Consider the following 16,646-nt stretch of genomic DNA (forward strand, 5'->3'; position numbering starts at 1 on the left):
AGAGTAGAACACTTCAAAAGTTATTTAGTCAAAACTTACTCAAAGAAAAAAGAAAAGGTAAAAAAATGTACCGTGTGCAGAAACAGGTCGATGGTTTTGGTGCTGTACAATTAAGTTGACTACCTGAAATCATTTCTTATTTGTAAAACTGCATGTTTTCTGAAGCAAGCAATCCCAAGTGTGATTGTGACGGCTTAGTGGTTGGAAAAATAATAGTTTTCCTTGAAAAATCAGTGACACTTGTTGCTTCTTAACTGCTAAAGAGCACCCAGACCTTTTTTTTCCCCTTCTGAAGACATAAAGGCCAATTTTTAACTTGACTTCTAACACTCTGAAGCCTTCCTTTGCCTAAATCTGACAAAACATTATCATTGGTTGCTGCTCTCACTTGGTTGGGCATCATCGCTTTCTTTAAAATAAAATAATGCCTCAGAAGTCTCATAATATAATACAACACTTTTGATGCACTGTGAACTTCAGATGCATTGTTTTATGGACAATAATGCAGAAAACAAAAAACAGAGAAAAGAAGAAGAAACAAGAAAAAAATGATTGATACACTGCAAAAACTGACATCTAAGTAAGATGAAATATCTTTAAGCAAGGTAATATATTCTTGTTTTTTGGGGCCAATTTTATGATTTGTTTTAAGCTGTTGTGTCGTTTTGCAGCTTTTTTTCTGTAGTGCAGCTGTGCTGGTTTTTAAGATACAGTTCCAAAACATTTAACCTTATTCTAAGAAACTGGTGCTAGTATTTGCTTTTTTTACTCTCAAATCCTGTATCTATAAGGATGCGCTTGTTTTAAGTCTGGCTGCACTAGTTTTCAGATATCTGTAGCTTTTGAGATGAGCTCATTTTACTTGGTACAAAAAGTCTTGTTAAGAGAAATTTTCCTGTTGGCAGACATTTAGCTAACTTTAAGTAATATTTTCCCGTTCTTATTGCTTTTTTCTTCTTGTTTTTATAGCAGACATTTTTGCAGTAGATTGATAACTAATCGGGAGCTCACTGTCAGATGATTTCAGTCTAAATTTAGGATGGCACTGCTTGAATTGCCTTCAATATTTTGTCTCAATTTCATAAAAACGGTAATTCTGCAAAGTAGAGATTTAAGTCAAACCATGCAGCTTCACTGTTGCATAACAAAAGCTGCAATTCGAGGCGAGGCGGTGAGTTACAGTCTTCACTGATTAGTGCGTCAGGTGCCTTTTGACAGGTACTTTATGTGAGAGAGAGTTCATAACCTCAGCCAGTTCATTTGGCTTTTGAAGACTTTGGCTTTGAAGGTGGGCGCTCCCGTCTCTGTGCCGTTACCTTGACACTCCTCGTAGGCTGACGAGCGATCCCACAGGAGCAGTGAGCAGCTAGCTGTGCGTGTTAGCGTGGAACGACAGGCCGGCTGAATGGCGAGCGGTAATTATCCCGAGCTGCTCTGCGGCTCTGAGGTGAACTGATGCTCGAAGATCGGAGAGCGGAGTTAACATCCAGCTAATTAGCATGCTGCGAGAGCGTTCAGCGATGTGGGGAATCCATTCAGCCAGGCCAGGATTGTTCAACAGCAAGGAAGCAAATAATCACCTCTTTGTGATTGAACAATTTTTTTTTTTTTTTGCATAAAACTGTTTAAAGTGACATAAAGGAGAGTTTTTAGACATGAGTATCAGGTATATTATTTATGAGTAATGTATTCAGCATTTTGTGTACTCTTTTGTGCACTGCTGTAGATGAGTGACTAGTTTCGTTATTTTCACGTGTACACATTAACTGAGCAATAAACTTACCTTGAACCTTGATTTTCTTTGTTTCAATGTGGATATAAAATTGTGATTTTAATGCTGAGGAAATGTAAATTTATGACATTATCGGATTTCAAGAGTTTGGGAATACACTGAACACACACTAGATTTAAGGCTGAATTCTGTGTGCATTATCTGTGTGTGTGTGTGTGTAAAATAAGAGTGAAAAACACAGTGCATAAGTGTGTCTGTTCAGTTGTGGGCAGCTGAAATACATTAGAGATGAACTGGAGAAGAAGTGAAGCAAGGTTCATTACTCTTCCCTCACTGTGTGTGTGGGTACAGTTAATTATCAAAGACAGATTGAACCTTTCTGTATACGGATTAATGGTATATGAGTTTGCAGCAAATCCATTAGACTCATCAACAGACTCCCCCCACCCCTGCACTAACACACACACACACACACACACACACACACACACACACACACACACACACACACACACACACACAAGGCTGTCTAACTTGCAATCTCTCCTTTCAAAGGTGACAATCAGCCAAAATATTATATTCGCTGTTCTGATAATTCCCCACTTTACACATCTACAGCTTAAATAGATTTTTCAGTGTCTTTAAATGTTGTTGAATAATGCATATTGCATGCTGTAGTATTGTCAGGGGGTTATCAGAGGGAAGTGTTTCTCATAGGAGATCATTTTCGGTCAATAAACAGCACACAACTCTTTCCTTCGGTACATAATAATGTCGTCCTTGAGCTTGGTAGATGTGTTCTGAGGGTGATGATCAATTCAATAACTCACTGTTAGCACTGTAATATACTGAGGGTATGTTATCAATATTACCACTGTCTCATATATATATTTATATTTTTTGTCTTTTTTAAAAATGCTGAGATAATAATGGTCTTGTTTTGTGGTTTTCATTAATTGTGTCTTAATTGTAGGTCTTAATACTGTATATTTTATTTTAATATTAAATAAAAAATATTGAAGAGTAAAAATGCTGCAGTGTTTAATATACAGTTTTGGTGTAATTGCAATTAAATGATGTCTATCTTATCACATAATCTTGATTAGCAGATGGAGTTTCTTCAAATATTCATTTTTCTCTGAGCTTTTCAGAGACTTCTCTTTAAATCACTTTTAAAAACGTATTTTTATCGAAAGGCATTCCCATAGTCTCTTCATCATAGATTGTTTTATAAATATATTGTACTTGAAATTGCACCCAAGTCTATGTTTTGATTTTATTTTCAACCACTGATTTTAAATGTTTTCTTCTGTTTTATTTTTTGCTTGTCTTACATTTTTTTAGTGCATTAGTACATTTTTAAGTGTACAGCACTTTGCAACATTGGTTTTGATAAGTGCAATATAAATAAACTTTATGATTATTTTATATCATTAGTATTACTATTATTATCACTTTTGGCTTCAGGGTTCTGTTGCCACATTCAGAGCTCTGGTGATGCACAGATAAGGAGCTTAGATCCGGTGTTGTTACCTGGGCTGGCGGCGTGCTCCAGGTGACCCAGGCTCGTCTGTTTGGTGACGCGGTAGATGAGCTCGCCTGGTTCGCTGTCCTGGTCGCTGGCCGACAGCTGCAGCGTGGTCAGCTTCTTCATCGTGTTCTCGTCCAGCACCAGACCTTTGTTCACCACCACAGACGGAGGAAGACGGTCCTCTGGAGGAGAGAAGAAGGAAGAAAAGATTTATGAGTAAAAGCACAGTGGCCTTTCCTGAGTTTATGAAAACAATTCATCCGAAAGGAGATAAAACTATTGAGAGTCGATTTTTCATCCTGGTAAAAACTGAGAAATATGCACTGAAGCAGCAGAGGAGGAAGAAGCTGAGACTGATGAGGGGAAGGAGAGAAGATAAGCGGAGCCAGGACCGGCTCTTGGCATAGGCGATATAGGAGGTCGCCTAGAGCGCCACACGCTGCAGGGACACGCTGGTCGCGCTACAAAAAACCCACCCCAAAAACCCTGATAATAATATAATAACTAGCTGCGCCTGTTAGTGCCCTTTCTTCATGTTCTGCCTTGAAAATAACAAATGAACAAAAAAAGAGAGAAATAATGTTGTTGTTTCTCATCATTGACCTGCTGACCAGCCTGCACCGTGAGACCTGACGGCGCCGCGGACTGAGAGACAAAGTCAGGGATGAGTTACTGATGCTGACTGATCCGCTGTCATTGTCCGACGGTGTCTCTGCCAGTGTCTGCTCCTCTGTAATTTTCTGCCAATTTTCTGTGTTTCAGCCGATGTCTCTGAATGTCTGCTCTGCTCTGATTGTCAGAGAGGTGTCTCAGAATGTCCGTTCCGCTCTCATTGCCCGCCAGTATCCCCGCCGGTGTCTCCGTATGTCCGCTTTGCTCTCATTGTCCGCAGGTGTCTCCACCGGTGTCCGCTCCGCTCTCATTGTCTGACAGGTGTCTCAGCAGGTGTTTGTTATACACTGTCTGCTGCAGGTTCATGTCTTTGCTTGTGCAGTAATCGGTTAATGTCCTCCATAAGTGTCCAGATGAATCAGGTGTCTTTAGCAGAAGCTCCCAGCAGCTGCTGGAGAAGAAACGTCTAATCTGCATCTACACATCATGAAGCGGGGACATTTAGACAATAATGTGTGGTCTCCGAGTAGCTGCTGTTTTCATTATTATTGTTGTTCATGTTGTTGTTGTTGTTGTTGTTGTTGTATTACTGTTAAATGTAGTTCATTGTCAAATTGAAGTAGAATGAACAGACTTGATGCAGTGGAGTAACAGTCTGGATTTGCTCATGTTTGAGTCCAGCTGCAGATCAGACGGCAGACACCAGCAGGATTTACACTGTGAATGTCTCTGATACACTGCAATGATGTCATAATTAGTTAGTATTAGTATTTCCAATCCCATCTTTCCTAGGGCACCAAAATGGCTACAGCCGGCCCTGAGCGGAGCAGAGGGGTTCATTGGGAGCTGGAGAAATGGAGGAACGGCACAACTACAAGTCCAAAACTGGAAAAAGTTTAAATTGGGTGACGGCAAAGGAGGAAGTAAAGCATATCAGGAGGTGTGAAAGAGGGATATCAGTGTGGGAGATTTGGACAAACGGATTAGGAAAGATTGAGAGAAGCACAGGGAAGTAATCAGAGGGCAGCGTGGTAGGAAGAGATATGAACAGAGAGCTCCACAGTCGTCACATCTGAGGGAGCAGAACCGAGAAAAAAAGTCATAAAAAAAGTGAGGGAATAATACAGAAAACGTGAGCTGGGAAAGATATGAGAGAATCAGGATGCTGTTCAACCGTGAGGGACTGACGATCCTTCAGTCGCCAGCAGCAGCATTAGAAGAACCGCTGCAAAGGTTTGGCTGAGTCCCCAGAAGGAAGTGAGTGGAAACATAAAGTTTGGTGTTTTTAGGCGTCACAGGCGACATGAGAAACTACCCAGCTGGATAAGAGACACTGAAGTTTGATGATGTAGAGGATTGCATTGGCATTCCCAAAAAAGCAGCCCTGAAATTTTCAAATATAAACGTACATATTAAGAAAAAAACATATTTATTTGTCTATACCAACACCAACTCATTTTTTAAGACTTGCTTTTATGTAATGTTATCTATTTTAATTCATCTGTTTGTAGTTTGTCTTTTAATTTATTATTTTGTTCTGTCTTGATTGTGTTTAATTATATTATTACTATTACTATTGTTATTATACTATTTCTGTGTTTACTTCTTTTATTCTTGGAATTATGTTTTCTCCCATTAGTATGGGTTATTATTATTTTTAGGGTTTTTTTTTTGTAATTGTTTCTCTCGTTTAATTGACTGGCCTTAGGTCAGCATTATTGTTTGGTATGCTGCCTTATTTATATGTTGCCTCTAAAGGAAGCCTTGTAAATTTGCCTTTAAAATTATTTTTGGGCTTTTTTCCTTTATTTGATAAGACAGCTTCAGCGTGAAAGGAGGCAAATTATAATACTACTACTACTACTACTACAAATAATAATAATAGATTTGTAATGCACTTCACATTTGGAACAAATCTCTACAAGATAAAAGCATTAACATAAAAACAAAAAAAACCCCAAAATAAAAGCATATTTAAAAGTCATAAAAAATAAGAGCATTAAAGCAAGTAGAGCAACCAGCAAGAAGTCACCTAAAAGTCATAAGTTCTGCTAAAAAGTAATGTTTTGAGTCCTTTTTTAAAAATCTCTCCACACTCTGTGGTGCCCTATTATCTATGAAATAAAGCTATTCAACAACAGTGGCTTGTACAAAAGGTGGCTGGACACAATTCACATGCAGGGTGTGTGCACAGTGCAGTGCACATCAGCAAGCATGCAGGACAAAGGGATAAATCTGCAGTAATTGCCTCCCTCTCTCCACCAAATGAAGGAACACTTGAGCCTTGATTTGAGCGCTGAAGGTTAACAGAGGATGGAGGAAACCCTACCGAGCACACTGATGAAGAAGGACTGGTCGATCAGTTTGTTGCCCTCTGGATCAACCAGGTTGAACTTGAACGACAGGCTGCCTCCCCTCTCCCCTTTCTCATGGCTGTACTGCAGCAGGCCTGTAAACAAGTACACATCGTCAACTTAGCGTTGTTTTTACGTCAGCTCCATACGTCAAATGAACTGCTGGGGAGAATCAATGCATTTTAATAATCAAGTTAAGATGTAAAAATCTCTTCAAACATCTTTTACGTTCATTAAAGCAGGGACAATAGAGTCTAGTGTATCGTATCGTATCGTATCGTATCGTATCGTATTAAATTAAACGATTGGAGAATAAAGTGCATCGAAAGTGTAATACAATAAAGTGTATTATATTGTATCGAGTGAGAAAAAGTGTATTTTTCTCAAATTTATTATCGCCCAGATATGATGTCAAGACTGAGTAAGAGAGTAGGACACCAAGGGCAACCTAAAACGCCTGCTTGAACAGTGCATGCATCCAAGTTGAGCACATATTTGGTCGCTTAAAGGGTCGCTGGTGATGCATTTTGAAAAGAAATGACAAACCAAAAATGTGGTGTATGTTATGTCTGCTTGTAGTGTTGCATAACTTCTAAATTTGCATCCAAAATGCTATCAAACTTTATAACTGTCAACACAACCTACATAATTAATGAGCCAAAAACAGGCATGGAAAAAACAAAACCCCACCGTGCAGAAAACTTTCCCAACAATCCTGAATCACCAAGATACCGCTTTGCATGGGACTAATATTGTCACATGACCTCTCTAGTGAAATATGGTGAGTAAATCACACAAAAATCTCACAAAATAGAAAGCCAGACTTTCTCAGTGGTTACATCTGTACAAATAAGAGAGAAGAGTGTGGAGCTTCTTTAGAAAAGTTGGAGAAAGACAGAAGACGAGATAAACAAACCTTTGTTGACGTCGTCCTGAGTGAAGCTCTGAACGGGACCTTTAACAGAAATCTTCTCCACACGTCCGCTCTTGCTGAGCTGGAGTTTTCCGGCCTGAATGTCTTTGGTCAGGACGTACCGGAGCTTCAGGCTGTCTGAGTCGATGTCCGTACCCTTCAGGTTCTGCTCTGTGATCTTAGACGAAGATCCTGAAACAATTCAGAGCACTCTGTGTCTTTATCTCCTCCTGAAAGCTTAATTTACCACTTTTCTCACTCTCTATGACTCTGCTGAGACCTTGTATTAATCCTTTGAAACCTGAGCAAATTGGCTGGATTTCTTTCAGAAACGTGGTAAGAAATACCCACAAAAATGAACAAGAAATAAGTTTTAAAAAAATTACAAGAGAATTATCTAAAAATAAGCACCAAAAAAAGAGAAAAGGACATAAACAAACAAAAAAAAAAAAACAAGAAAATGACCTTAAGAAAGTGTGTATGTATGTAGCATCATTTTCAATATATGATAGAAGTTATAAATATATTTTTCAGGACATTTAATTTTATTTTTCTGGATAATCTCTAAACCCCCTCAGCTCATTTTCAATACATTTTCTTGTCGCCTTTTACTTTTTTTTTTTTTTCAATTTTCTAAACATTTCTTTCCAAGTTGTGCACACAGGTTTAAATGGTGTCTAAATGCAGCACCACAAATTTGATATGGATCCAGGTTTTAAAGGGTTAACACAAAGTGCTGATATGACCCTTCGTCCTCCTCTCTTACCTGCTGGGAGCTGCAGGCCTCTGTTTACGGTCATTCTGGGTCCTTCGCTCCTCCTCACGTCCATGGTGAACTCCAGGTGGCCCGTGTACGTATGGATGCCGTCTGTGAGGGTGAAACTCATCTCATCTGCACCCCCGCTGACGGTTTCAGGTGTGTAGACCAGCAGCCGGTCCAAGACGTCCTGGTAGGTGAACGTAGATTCCTCCGTGAGGACCCGGCCGTTCTCCAGCGGCTGCGAGTAAAACTGCCGCCTGCGGAGTTTGCCTGAGGGAATAAAAGATTAATGAACGTCTGATTTTGAAGAGGGTGTAGGTGTGTGGTAGCTGAATAAAGAAGCACCTCAAACTGCATCTGGTTAAGTGCGGCGATTATCTCAGTCAAATGGAGGACGTTTGAGTTTCCCGTACGGTGCGTGAAAAACGGGAAAGGTCTTTGTAGTAACTAATGAGACTTTTTAGATTCCACTAAATTACACCGCTTCTTAAATCAAAGCCCAGGTTTAAATGGGATTTGAGAGTAAATCCTGGAGCATAATGAGCGGAAACACACACACACACACACACACACACACACACTCTCTTTTTACCTTAAACACATACATTTTAAAAATATTTCTGTCAATTCTTTTAAAGTTTTCCTTTTTTTTACTTTCTGAGGCTGGTAGTGGACCAATATTATCAAGTACAAAAAATATATAAATTGCCTGATATTTTCTTTCACTAAATAGTGACAGTGGAGACTTGGACCTGGACCATATTTTCCAGTACTGAGTGAGAGCACTGCAGCCAGCAGCAGCAAAACAACCTGCAATATAACCAGCAGGCCACCGTCAGTATGTTGAAACCAACAGATCTGTGATGTGCTAATTAAAGACACAAATTGTAAAATAATATATTACTCAGTATACATGTAACTGCCTAATGTTGACATGAAATAATGCTTTGAAAATGAACCGAAGGGCATAATTTTAGTCATGAGTGATTTATTTTTTGGCAGTTTTCGCTGAATCGACACAAGTTCAATTGCATGATGCAACTTTGTTTCTGTGTGTGTCAGCGTGTGCTGAAGAGTTGCAGCATCCTGACATTTCTATTAGGAAGGGTCTTTTCTGATAAATCTGTGCACTTTTCTCTCTCTCTCTGTGTGTGTGTGTGTGTGTGAGTACAGTGGAGAGGCAGCCTGTTAGAAAGACGAGCTGCCTGGGACACATCGTCCTGAACAAAATCACTCCTCTCCTGCTCTCTGTCCCATCAGCCGTACACGCTGCTGGTTTTATGGCGGGGGCGCACTTGGTTTCACCGGCTGCTTTATGGAGCTTTTACTGGGGAGGAGAGGGGGGGGGGGGGGGGGGCTGCGATGAGGAATGACCCCCAGCAGGTGTCTGGCAGTGGGGAAGTGTTGAAAATAACACCCAGCAATTACCAAATGGACATTTTTAGGTGGACAAATCCATGAGGGTCATCTGGTGAGCTGGTATTTTGAGCACTGTCATCAAGACCAAAATAATTTCATATGATTGTGAGGAAATGTAAGCTAATGGTGTTCAAAGTAGATGTGTTTTTTGAGCTGAAATTCCTCCTAATCTTCACCAGATCATTAAAAAAATGCAAATAAGTTTAAAATACAAACCAGGCTCATGACTGAACCACGGTCACACATTTGACAGCCCATCCCACGCGCTGCTCTCTCTCAGCTTCACCGTTTATCGATTACACTATAGTATAGAAACTATAAGTATAATCAATAAATTGTGATATTTTCTAATGTACCTGCAACTGACATAGGTGGATGTGCAAATATGTGCATTTAAATAACTTAACTTAACTTGACATTAGGTGACAATAAAGCTCCACAGGAAATGTTGCTTCAAAAACGTCCAGGTTTAGTAAATTATTATGTTTTTCTCTTTCTACCTTAGTTAAATAAAATGGGCAATGTGTCTCAGGAGATTCAATTTGTAATTTGGAAACTTCAAATCACATTTTGAAAAAAAAAAAGGAAATCATGAAATCCAGTTATTTGAGCCTAGATAGTAAATTAGAAAATGTCAATTAACTAATTTTAAATGTTAAATCAAAGTAAAGCATTGACTCTATATTAATCTGGTGCTTAACTGGATGCTTGTTATACAAAGTGAAATCACTAAAACTTACATTTCTCTGCTAACATTACTGTAGCTGACAGCTAATTTTCCAATTAAAAGTGTTTATAAATACATAAAGTTATTTAATTAACACTGCCTGTCTTCCTTTGGTAATTTATGCAGCCAGAAGAAGCCACTTCTTTGTGTCGCTGCAGCTCCATTCCCCATGCTTCAAATCTCTGGTGTTTGGTGACTTTATTAAAGCCAGTTTTCTACATCTCACACACAGAATTATCTAAGTGGCTCCTCATGGGATGGATTTTTCTTTCCTTTATGCAAATTTAGTAAAACAGCATATTTTTTGTCTCCTTTGACATCACTCCAATGTGACAAATTTTACTTATTACTGCTCTTCACTTTCTTTTATTGGATTTTTTACCCAGTTTCTGATTCTGTTAACTTTTAAAATTGGGTAAAATGATATATTGCTGAGTAAGAAATATATTTTTTGTCCGGTAAAAAAATGGGTTTTTTTGTGAAGCAATTTCTTTTAGTCTACCAAAGCTTTGGCAGCCAGGAAAGAAAACTCAATTTGGGAGGGAGAGGGGGACGTCAGGAAAACAGAGTGTTTGGAGGTCAGTTGATTTGAGTGTGTGTCGCACGGTCGTGTGCGGCGAGTGTGTGAGGAATGGCTGCAGTCAGTGTGCGCCGCTGCAGCGGGCGAACGGTGTGTTTGTCTTCTTTTAAACTGTTTGAGTGTCGGAAGTGAGAGTAATGTGTTTACGAGTGTGTGTGTGTGTGTGTGAGAGAGAGTGTGTGTTCGTCTCCATCAAGTTCAGAACAATTTACTATCAACATGCTGGATACCCCTCAGCATAACTCTCTGCTGGGCTGCTTATTAGTTTGTGGTGTGTGTGTGTGTGTGTGTGTGTGTGTGTATGTGTGTGTGTAGAGGGAACATCTGATAGTATATGTGTTGTGTATGTGGGTCTATATGCTAATAAACTGACTACACATCTGTTTGCATGATTTTTTCCAGCGCGTATGTGCCGTATGTGCTGTTTCTGTGTGTTTGTGAATAAAAGAGAATCTGCTATTAAAGCTCTTCTGTGGCTGACATCTCAATTATATGTTAAAAACAGCAATTATGATGCTATAATTACTACTTAAATGGACAGTTCTGATCTTTTAAATTGGGTTTTATGAGGTACTTATCCATTGTCAGTGTATTCGCTACAGTAGGTGGCGGTCAGCACGTCCCCAGTTTGGAGAAGCAGACAGGAGTACCACCAGCGAAGCAATGTATGGCTTTGGACAGGGGACGCAGCAAAATGTATTTTTACCACCTTAAAAAAATCACTGTCTTTCTGCGTGATTGTCTTTGATGGATTTTTGCAGAGATAAGTTAATGCGATACATTTTTCTGTTCATCGGTTTCTCACATGTGCTCTGCATATAATCCGCTGGTCGCCAGCAGTGTTTGACGGCTGAATGGTGTTTGTGTTTTAAGTAAGTGCTATATCATTAAGATTTACATAAATAAGATCATTACATGTCTGCGCTACCACTGAATGTTTTTCTTCGGTAGTAGGATCAAGTAGGCCTTGATCTTAAGGCAACATGATTACCGTGAAATAAAAGACAGCTTATGATGTGTGTGTGTATGTGTGTGTGTATGTGTGAATGTCTACAGAAGCAGCAGAAAAATCTTCATTCAGACATTTCATTTGTATGAATAGCACCTTGCATTAACACTGTGCAGCAGATACACAGTTTGCTTTTGCGTGTTGATACAAGATTTTTGTGCCAACTTTGGCATTTAAAGAGACCGAAATGTGTATTTGAGGAAAACTCTCATCAGATACGTCAACATGTCGAGCTCAGAATCCAGAGAAAAATTTGAACTTCTGCAGTGTAAATTTTGATACTCAGTTCCCCAGGTACATCTATCTTAACTTCAATTTCAATCTCATACATGAGTCCTGGAATAGACTCTTCCTTCATCGATGTTTAAATGTTTAGCCGTTTTCAATTTTGTTGTCATTTTGATGATAAGAGGTGCTTCTAATATGTTTGTAAAACCTATTTATATTACAGAGAGCAGAGTAAATAGTCATAACCTCTATCAGTATAACAAAGGTAGGATTTATTGCAGGGTTTTTGCATTAGACTGCATTACTTTAAGACTATCCTGAGTGTGATGCTTTATATGGTAGTTTGTGTGTGGAGGAAGTATTCAGATACTTTACTTAAGTAAGAATACTAATATCACAGTGTAACAATATTCTTTTAGAAATTAAAGTCCTGCATGGAAAATGTTACTTAAGTAAAATAAAGGAAAAATAATCAGAAACATGAACAGACTTAAGTAAATATTCATAACTTATTAGTCATAAGGATTTACTGCAGTTTTTGCATGAGACTGCAATATTTTTTTATCTAGACTACCCTGAGTGTAAGTATTCAGACTCAATACTTAAGTAAAAATACTAATACCACACTGTAAAAATACTCTGTTGCATGTAAAAGTGTAATCAGGAACATGTACATAAAGTATTAAAAGTAAAAGTACCCCATCCATAAAGTTTTTAAAAATGTAAAAATCATAAAATTATTCAAAATAAATTAGAAAACAACTAAAATGTTTATCAGAAATAGTTACTCACTAATGTTCTATCAGTCGGCTGATAAATGATAAACCAACTAAGTGTTTCAGCTGTACTTGTATTAATTCTTGGGTAGTAGGTAGTTTTGTTTGCTCTTTATGCAGAAATCTTATTTTGTAAAGTAACTAGTGACTAAAGATAAATGTAGTGCAGTAAAAAGTTCAATATTTCCTTCTGAAATGTAGTAAAATAGAAGTACAAAGTGGCATGAAAAGAACAGACTTAAGTAAAGTACAAGTGTCTCAAATTTTCCCTAAAGTACAGTACTTTGGTAAATGTACTCAATAATATTTGAACCACTGTGCTCACCGTAGTGAGGCTTCCTGATGATGGTGAAGAGGATCTCGTTCTCCGGTGTGTCCGGGTCGTGGACGCTGAGTGACGAGTTGGTGATGACGACTCCAGAGTTTTCCTCCACATGGATGCTGCTGACCGCCACCACGGGTTCTCTGTCCTCTTTACTCTGCAGAGAAAAATGAAGAAAACTCTTCAGAAGATAATGACACGCTCCCAGATTCCTGCGATCAAACAGATTATTTTGCATTGACTACCACCTCTACAAGCACACACTCAGAGATTTACAGTATGCAAACAGCTCACGTACACACACACACACACACACACACACACACACACACTTAACAGCTCAATGACAGCCTCATCAATTTAACTCAAGAAGTAAAACGGGTTGAAGTGATTGATTGGGATGCAGAGTTTGTTTGGGCTGACAGTTTGAGGATGGAGCTGTTTTTATTTTTCCTCAGATGAAGCCTCCTGCAGATCAAGGATAATGGTTTACTGCTGTGTGAGACGGTCCATTCCTAAATTACCGATGGAGCGTGAGGCTGTAAAGTCTCAACTAAATTAAAGTGCATTAGTCAGTGTGTGTTTTGGTCTTAGGTTGGGTGAAAAGATTGGGATGATTATGATAAATAAAAATCAGAAACCTTTACTGAGCTCTTCTGAAGACAAGAAATGATGAGAGGGTCTTTCCATAAACCTGGGCTGTCCACGCAGTAAAAAGATGGAAACACTCAGAGAAAACAGAGAAAAAGGGCTGTGTGCGCTCACTTTTGCTCAAGAGGTGGAAACCTACAATTACCAGAATGCACTGCACCAGACGAAAGTTAAAAAAATAATAATATGGCGGCTAGCTGGTAACAAGCAATCTTTCATTACAGTTAAACAATACGTTAAAACGACTCATTTCACTGTCTAGATTTAAGTCATCTAGTTTGATTTGGAAAGTCTTAAAAAGCCGCAAGATCAAAGTTTTTAGACCGCCATAAAAGCTAGGGAAGCGCTAAACAGGAAGTCGCTCTGCAGGTGTAAGTTACCCGCTCAGGTAAACTCGGCCGCCTTAAGTCTGTCGTGCTCGCGCCTCATAGGTAGTGCAAAAGATCCAGGTACTTTCATACTGCGGAAATAGAGCTTTTTTCTGCTTTTCATGCTTCGACTGAGCGGCTCTCTTAGGAACGAACAACGCTCTGCCTTCACGCTGTATCCAGATCTTCTTAACACATCTATGGTTTACACAGGATTATCTATTTTTATTTTTTTGGCACTTTTTTGTTGGCATTTTATACTTACTTTGTAGTATGGAAGCTTTATTTTATATTTGTGTGGTGTTATTCTGCTCTGTTGTGTTGTGATTCGTTGATCTATTAATCTTTTAAACTAAACTATGAACAGGAATGTCAGACATTGCAATGTCAGTAATTAAAGCAGTTATGGGTAGTGGAGAAAAAAAATGGCAAATTAAAGCGATGCCGAAATGTGTTCCCGCAGCAGCGCTCGTATTTCATGCCACCCCTGCAGAAGTCAGTGTCCCACTTGGGTGACCCCATTAAAACACACTCTGGACACGGCAGTGGATTTGAGCTGGCGAATAAGCAGGGAGATCTGGTCGCTGATAAGCGGTAAGTTCACCACACTTCATTAACACATACTACACACACTGTCGAAATACGAAGCAGGTTGAAAATCAGCAAAGTTTTTTCCGTAACAGATTAACTTTTACCAGTAACTTCAGAGTGCAGACCTCCATTGAACAGACTCTCATTTAAGTTGTTATTTCACTGTTCAGATGATAAAGGGATCACAGGGTTTCAGGGACAGAAGCATTTATGTAACAAGGGGATGATAATGGTGATAACTAGAACAGATTGAGGGGCTGAAGGAAACGACGTGTTCTTCCTCTTCGAAGAATGAGTGTAAAGAAAATGTGTCTGTAGTTTTAATATAAGTTACATAAAACAACAAATCTGGATATTTATTATATGTTAACAAGAAAGAATACTTGCTTCACAATTTAAGAAGTTATAGTGGATAGAAACCAGCTACCTGGATGTCGATTTCGACGTTGAAAGCTTCTGTCTGGCTCTGTCCGTCACTGATGTAGAAGCTGAAGATGTCCTGTTTGGCCTCAGCTTGGTCCTGGCTGTCCTGGACGTAGAAGATGTGGTCAGACGTCAGGTCCTCCACGGAGAAAGGCACGTCAGGTGTGACGACCCGCGAGCCGCTAACTGAGCCTCCTAATGGACGGGAGGATAGAAAGAAACAGATATTAGAAATCTGGCCTCCAGTTTTTGATATTTTTGGAAACCTGTCCTAAGAAGTTGTGTCACTTTGTCACATTCATGTGTATCTTGCAGTTGAGTTCACATCACAGCAGCACTTTGTACACTGCTGCGTTCACCGTCCTGTAACACAAGACTCGTGTTCCTCTCAGGCGACGGTTAACGTGCCGTCACTTCCATCATCTGACTGCTGAACGACAGCACAACTTGTCTCTTTTCCCCAAACTGCCTTTTTTATTCTCCTTTTGTCTGGCAGTTTGGATGCGGGATGGCTGCACCGAGACTCTTTTACAGTTCCCTTCGATTCTGTCACTCACAGCTTTCAACAGAGAGTCGTAGTGAAAATCAACCTTGAAATCTCTGAAGTTTGAGACAAAGCGTGAGCGCCGTCGTCACAGAAGATGGATGAGTCTGTGGTGAGCTGAGTCAGGGCTCTGCAGGGAATAGCTGAATAGTGTGTGTGTGTGTGTGTGTGTTTGAGGCACAACAGTGAATCACATCACATCTCCATCATGTGGCTGACATAAAGTGAGGGACGGGAGTCTCTTATCTGACCTCTGATAATCTGATCAGGATGGGAAATTACCTGCAGCCACCAGAGAAAAAAACAATCCCATCTCAGACATGTTATCTGCTGATTTCAGAACGAAAAAAAAAGAAAAGCAACCCTGCTGACATCTCCGTCTATCTCATATTAAACTAGACTAATGAAGAGCTGACAATAATCCATATACGAGTAGACAGCAGGGAATGAGTTAACCCTTAAGGGCTCGCTTTGATATTACACACAGAGTGACACTCGCATCACTCTGCGCACAAAATGTGCTTTTCAAAATCAAGCTTTAAAAAATGTATACATTAATATTACTTTGTACTTTCGCTGAGTTAATTTTTAACCAATATCAGTCCTAATCATAAATATTAAATATTCAATAATTTTTAATCCTTTAAATGCCAGGTTTTTATTATGATGCCACTATGTTTTTAGATGAAAAAAACAAAACAGAAATTTTGGACTTATTGTTGGAGCTGAGCTGGAAATTCCGAGATTAAACAAAAATACACAATCTTGCCAAAATGTATGCCATATGCATGAACACCCCCAAAATTATTAAATAATGAAGAATGAAAAGCGCAAAATAGTCCCTAAGGGTTAAATATCTTTAACTTTTACATTTACAGTTACTTTAAAGGCATTCTCTACTAAAAACCTATTCCCCTTTGCTGAAGAAATTAATTTTGGTCTCCAAGGAAATTTTTAAATAGCTATAATCAAGTCTGTATGAATGTATGTATCAGTTATTTGAAAGTACAGCTGAGAAAAAATGTATGATGCTAAATGAAATAAATGGATGAATGAGTGATAGATGACAAACATTAGGCTATTTTCTGGAGGCTGTTGTGTGTTGC

General features: G+C 39.1%; 1 protein-coding gene across 1 annotated transcript in view; it reads right to left on the reverse strand.

Moving 5' to 3' along the window:
• Nucleotides 1-16,646, reverse strand: part of fras1 (Fraser extracellular matrix complex subunit 1) — a 307,798-nt gene that overhangs the window by 32,778 nt on the left and 258,374 nt on the right. The window contains 6 exon segments of the mRNA XM_042487917.1: nt 3,266-3,445; nt 6,205-6,324; nt 7,146-7,334; nt 7,909-8,172; nt 12,967-13,120; nt 14,998-15,191. Of these exon segments, the coding sequence (XP_042343851.1) occupies nt 3,266-3,445; nt 6,205-6,324; nt 7,146-7,334; nt 7,909-8,172; nt 12,967-13,120; nt 14,998-15,191 (1,101 nt within the window).

The sequence above is a fragment of the Plectropomus leopardus genome, chromosome 6 (genome assembly GCF_008729295.1).
Source record: "Plectropomus leopardus isolate mb chromosome 6, YSFRI_Pleo_2.0, whole genome shotgun sequence".
Taxonomy (NCBI): domain Eukaryota; kingdom Metazoa; phylum Chordata; class Actinopteri; order Perciformes; family Serranidae; genus Plectropomus; species Plectropomus leopardus.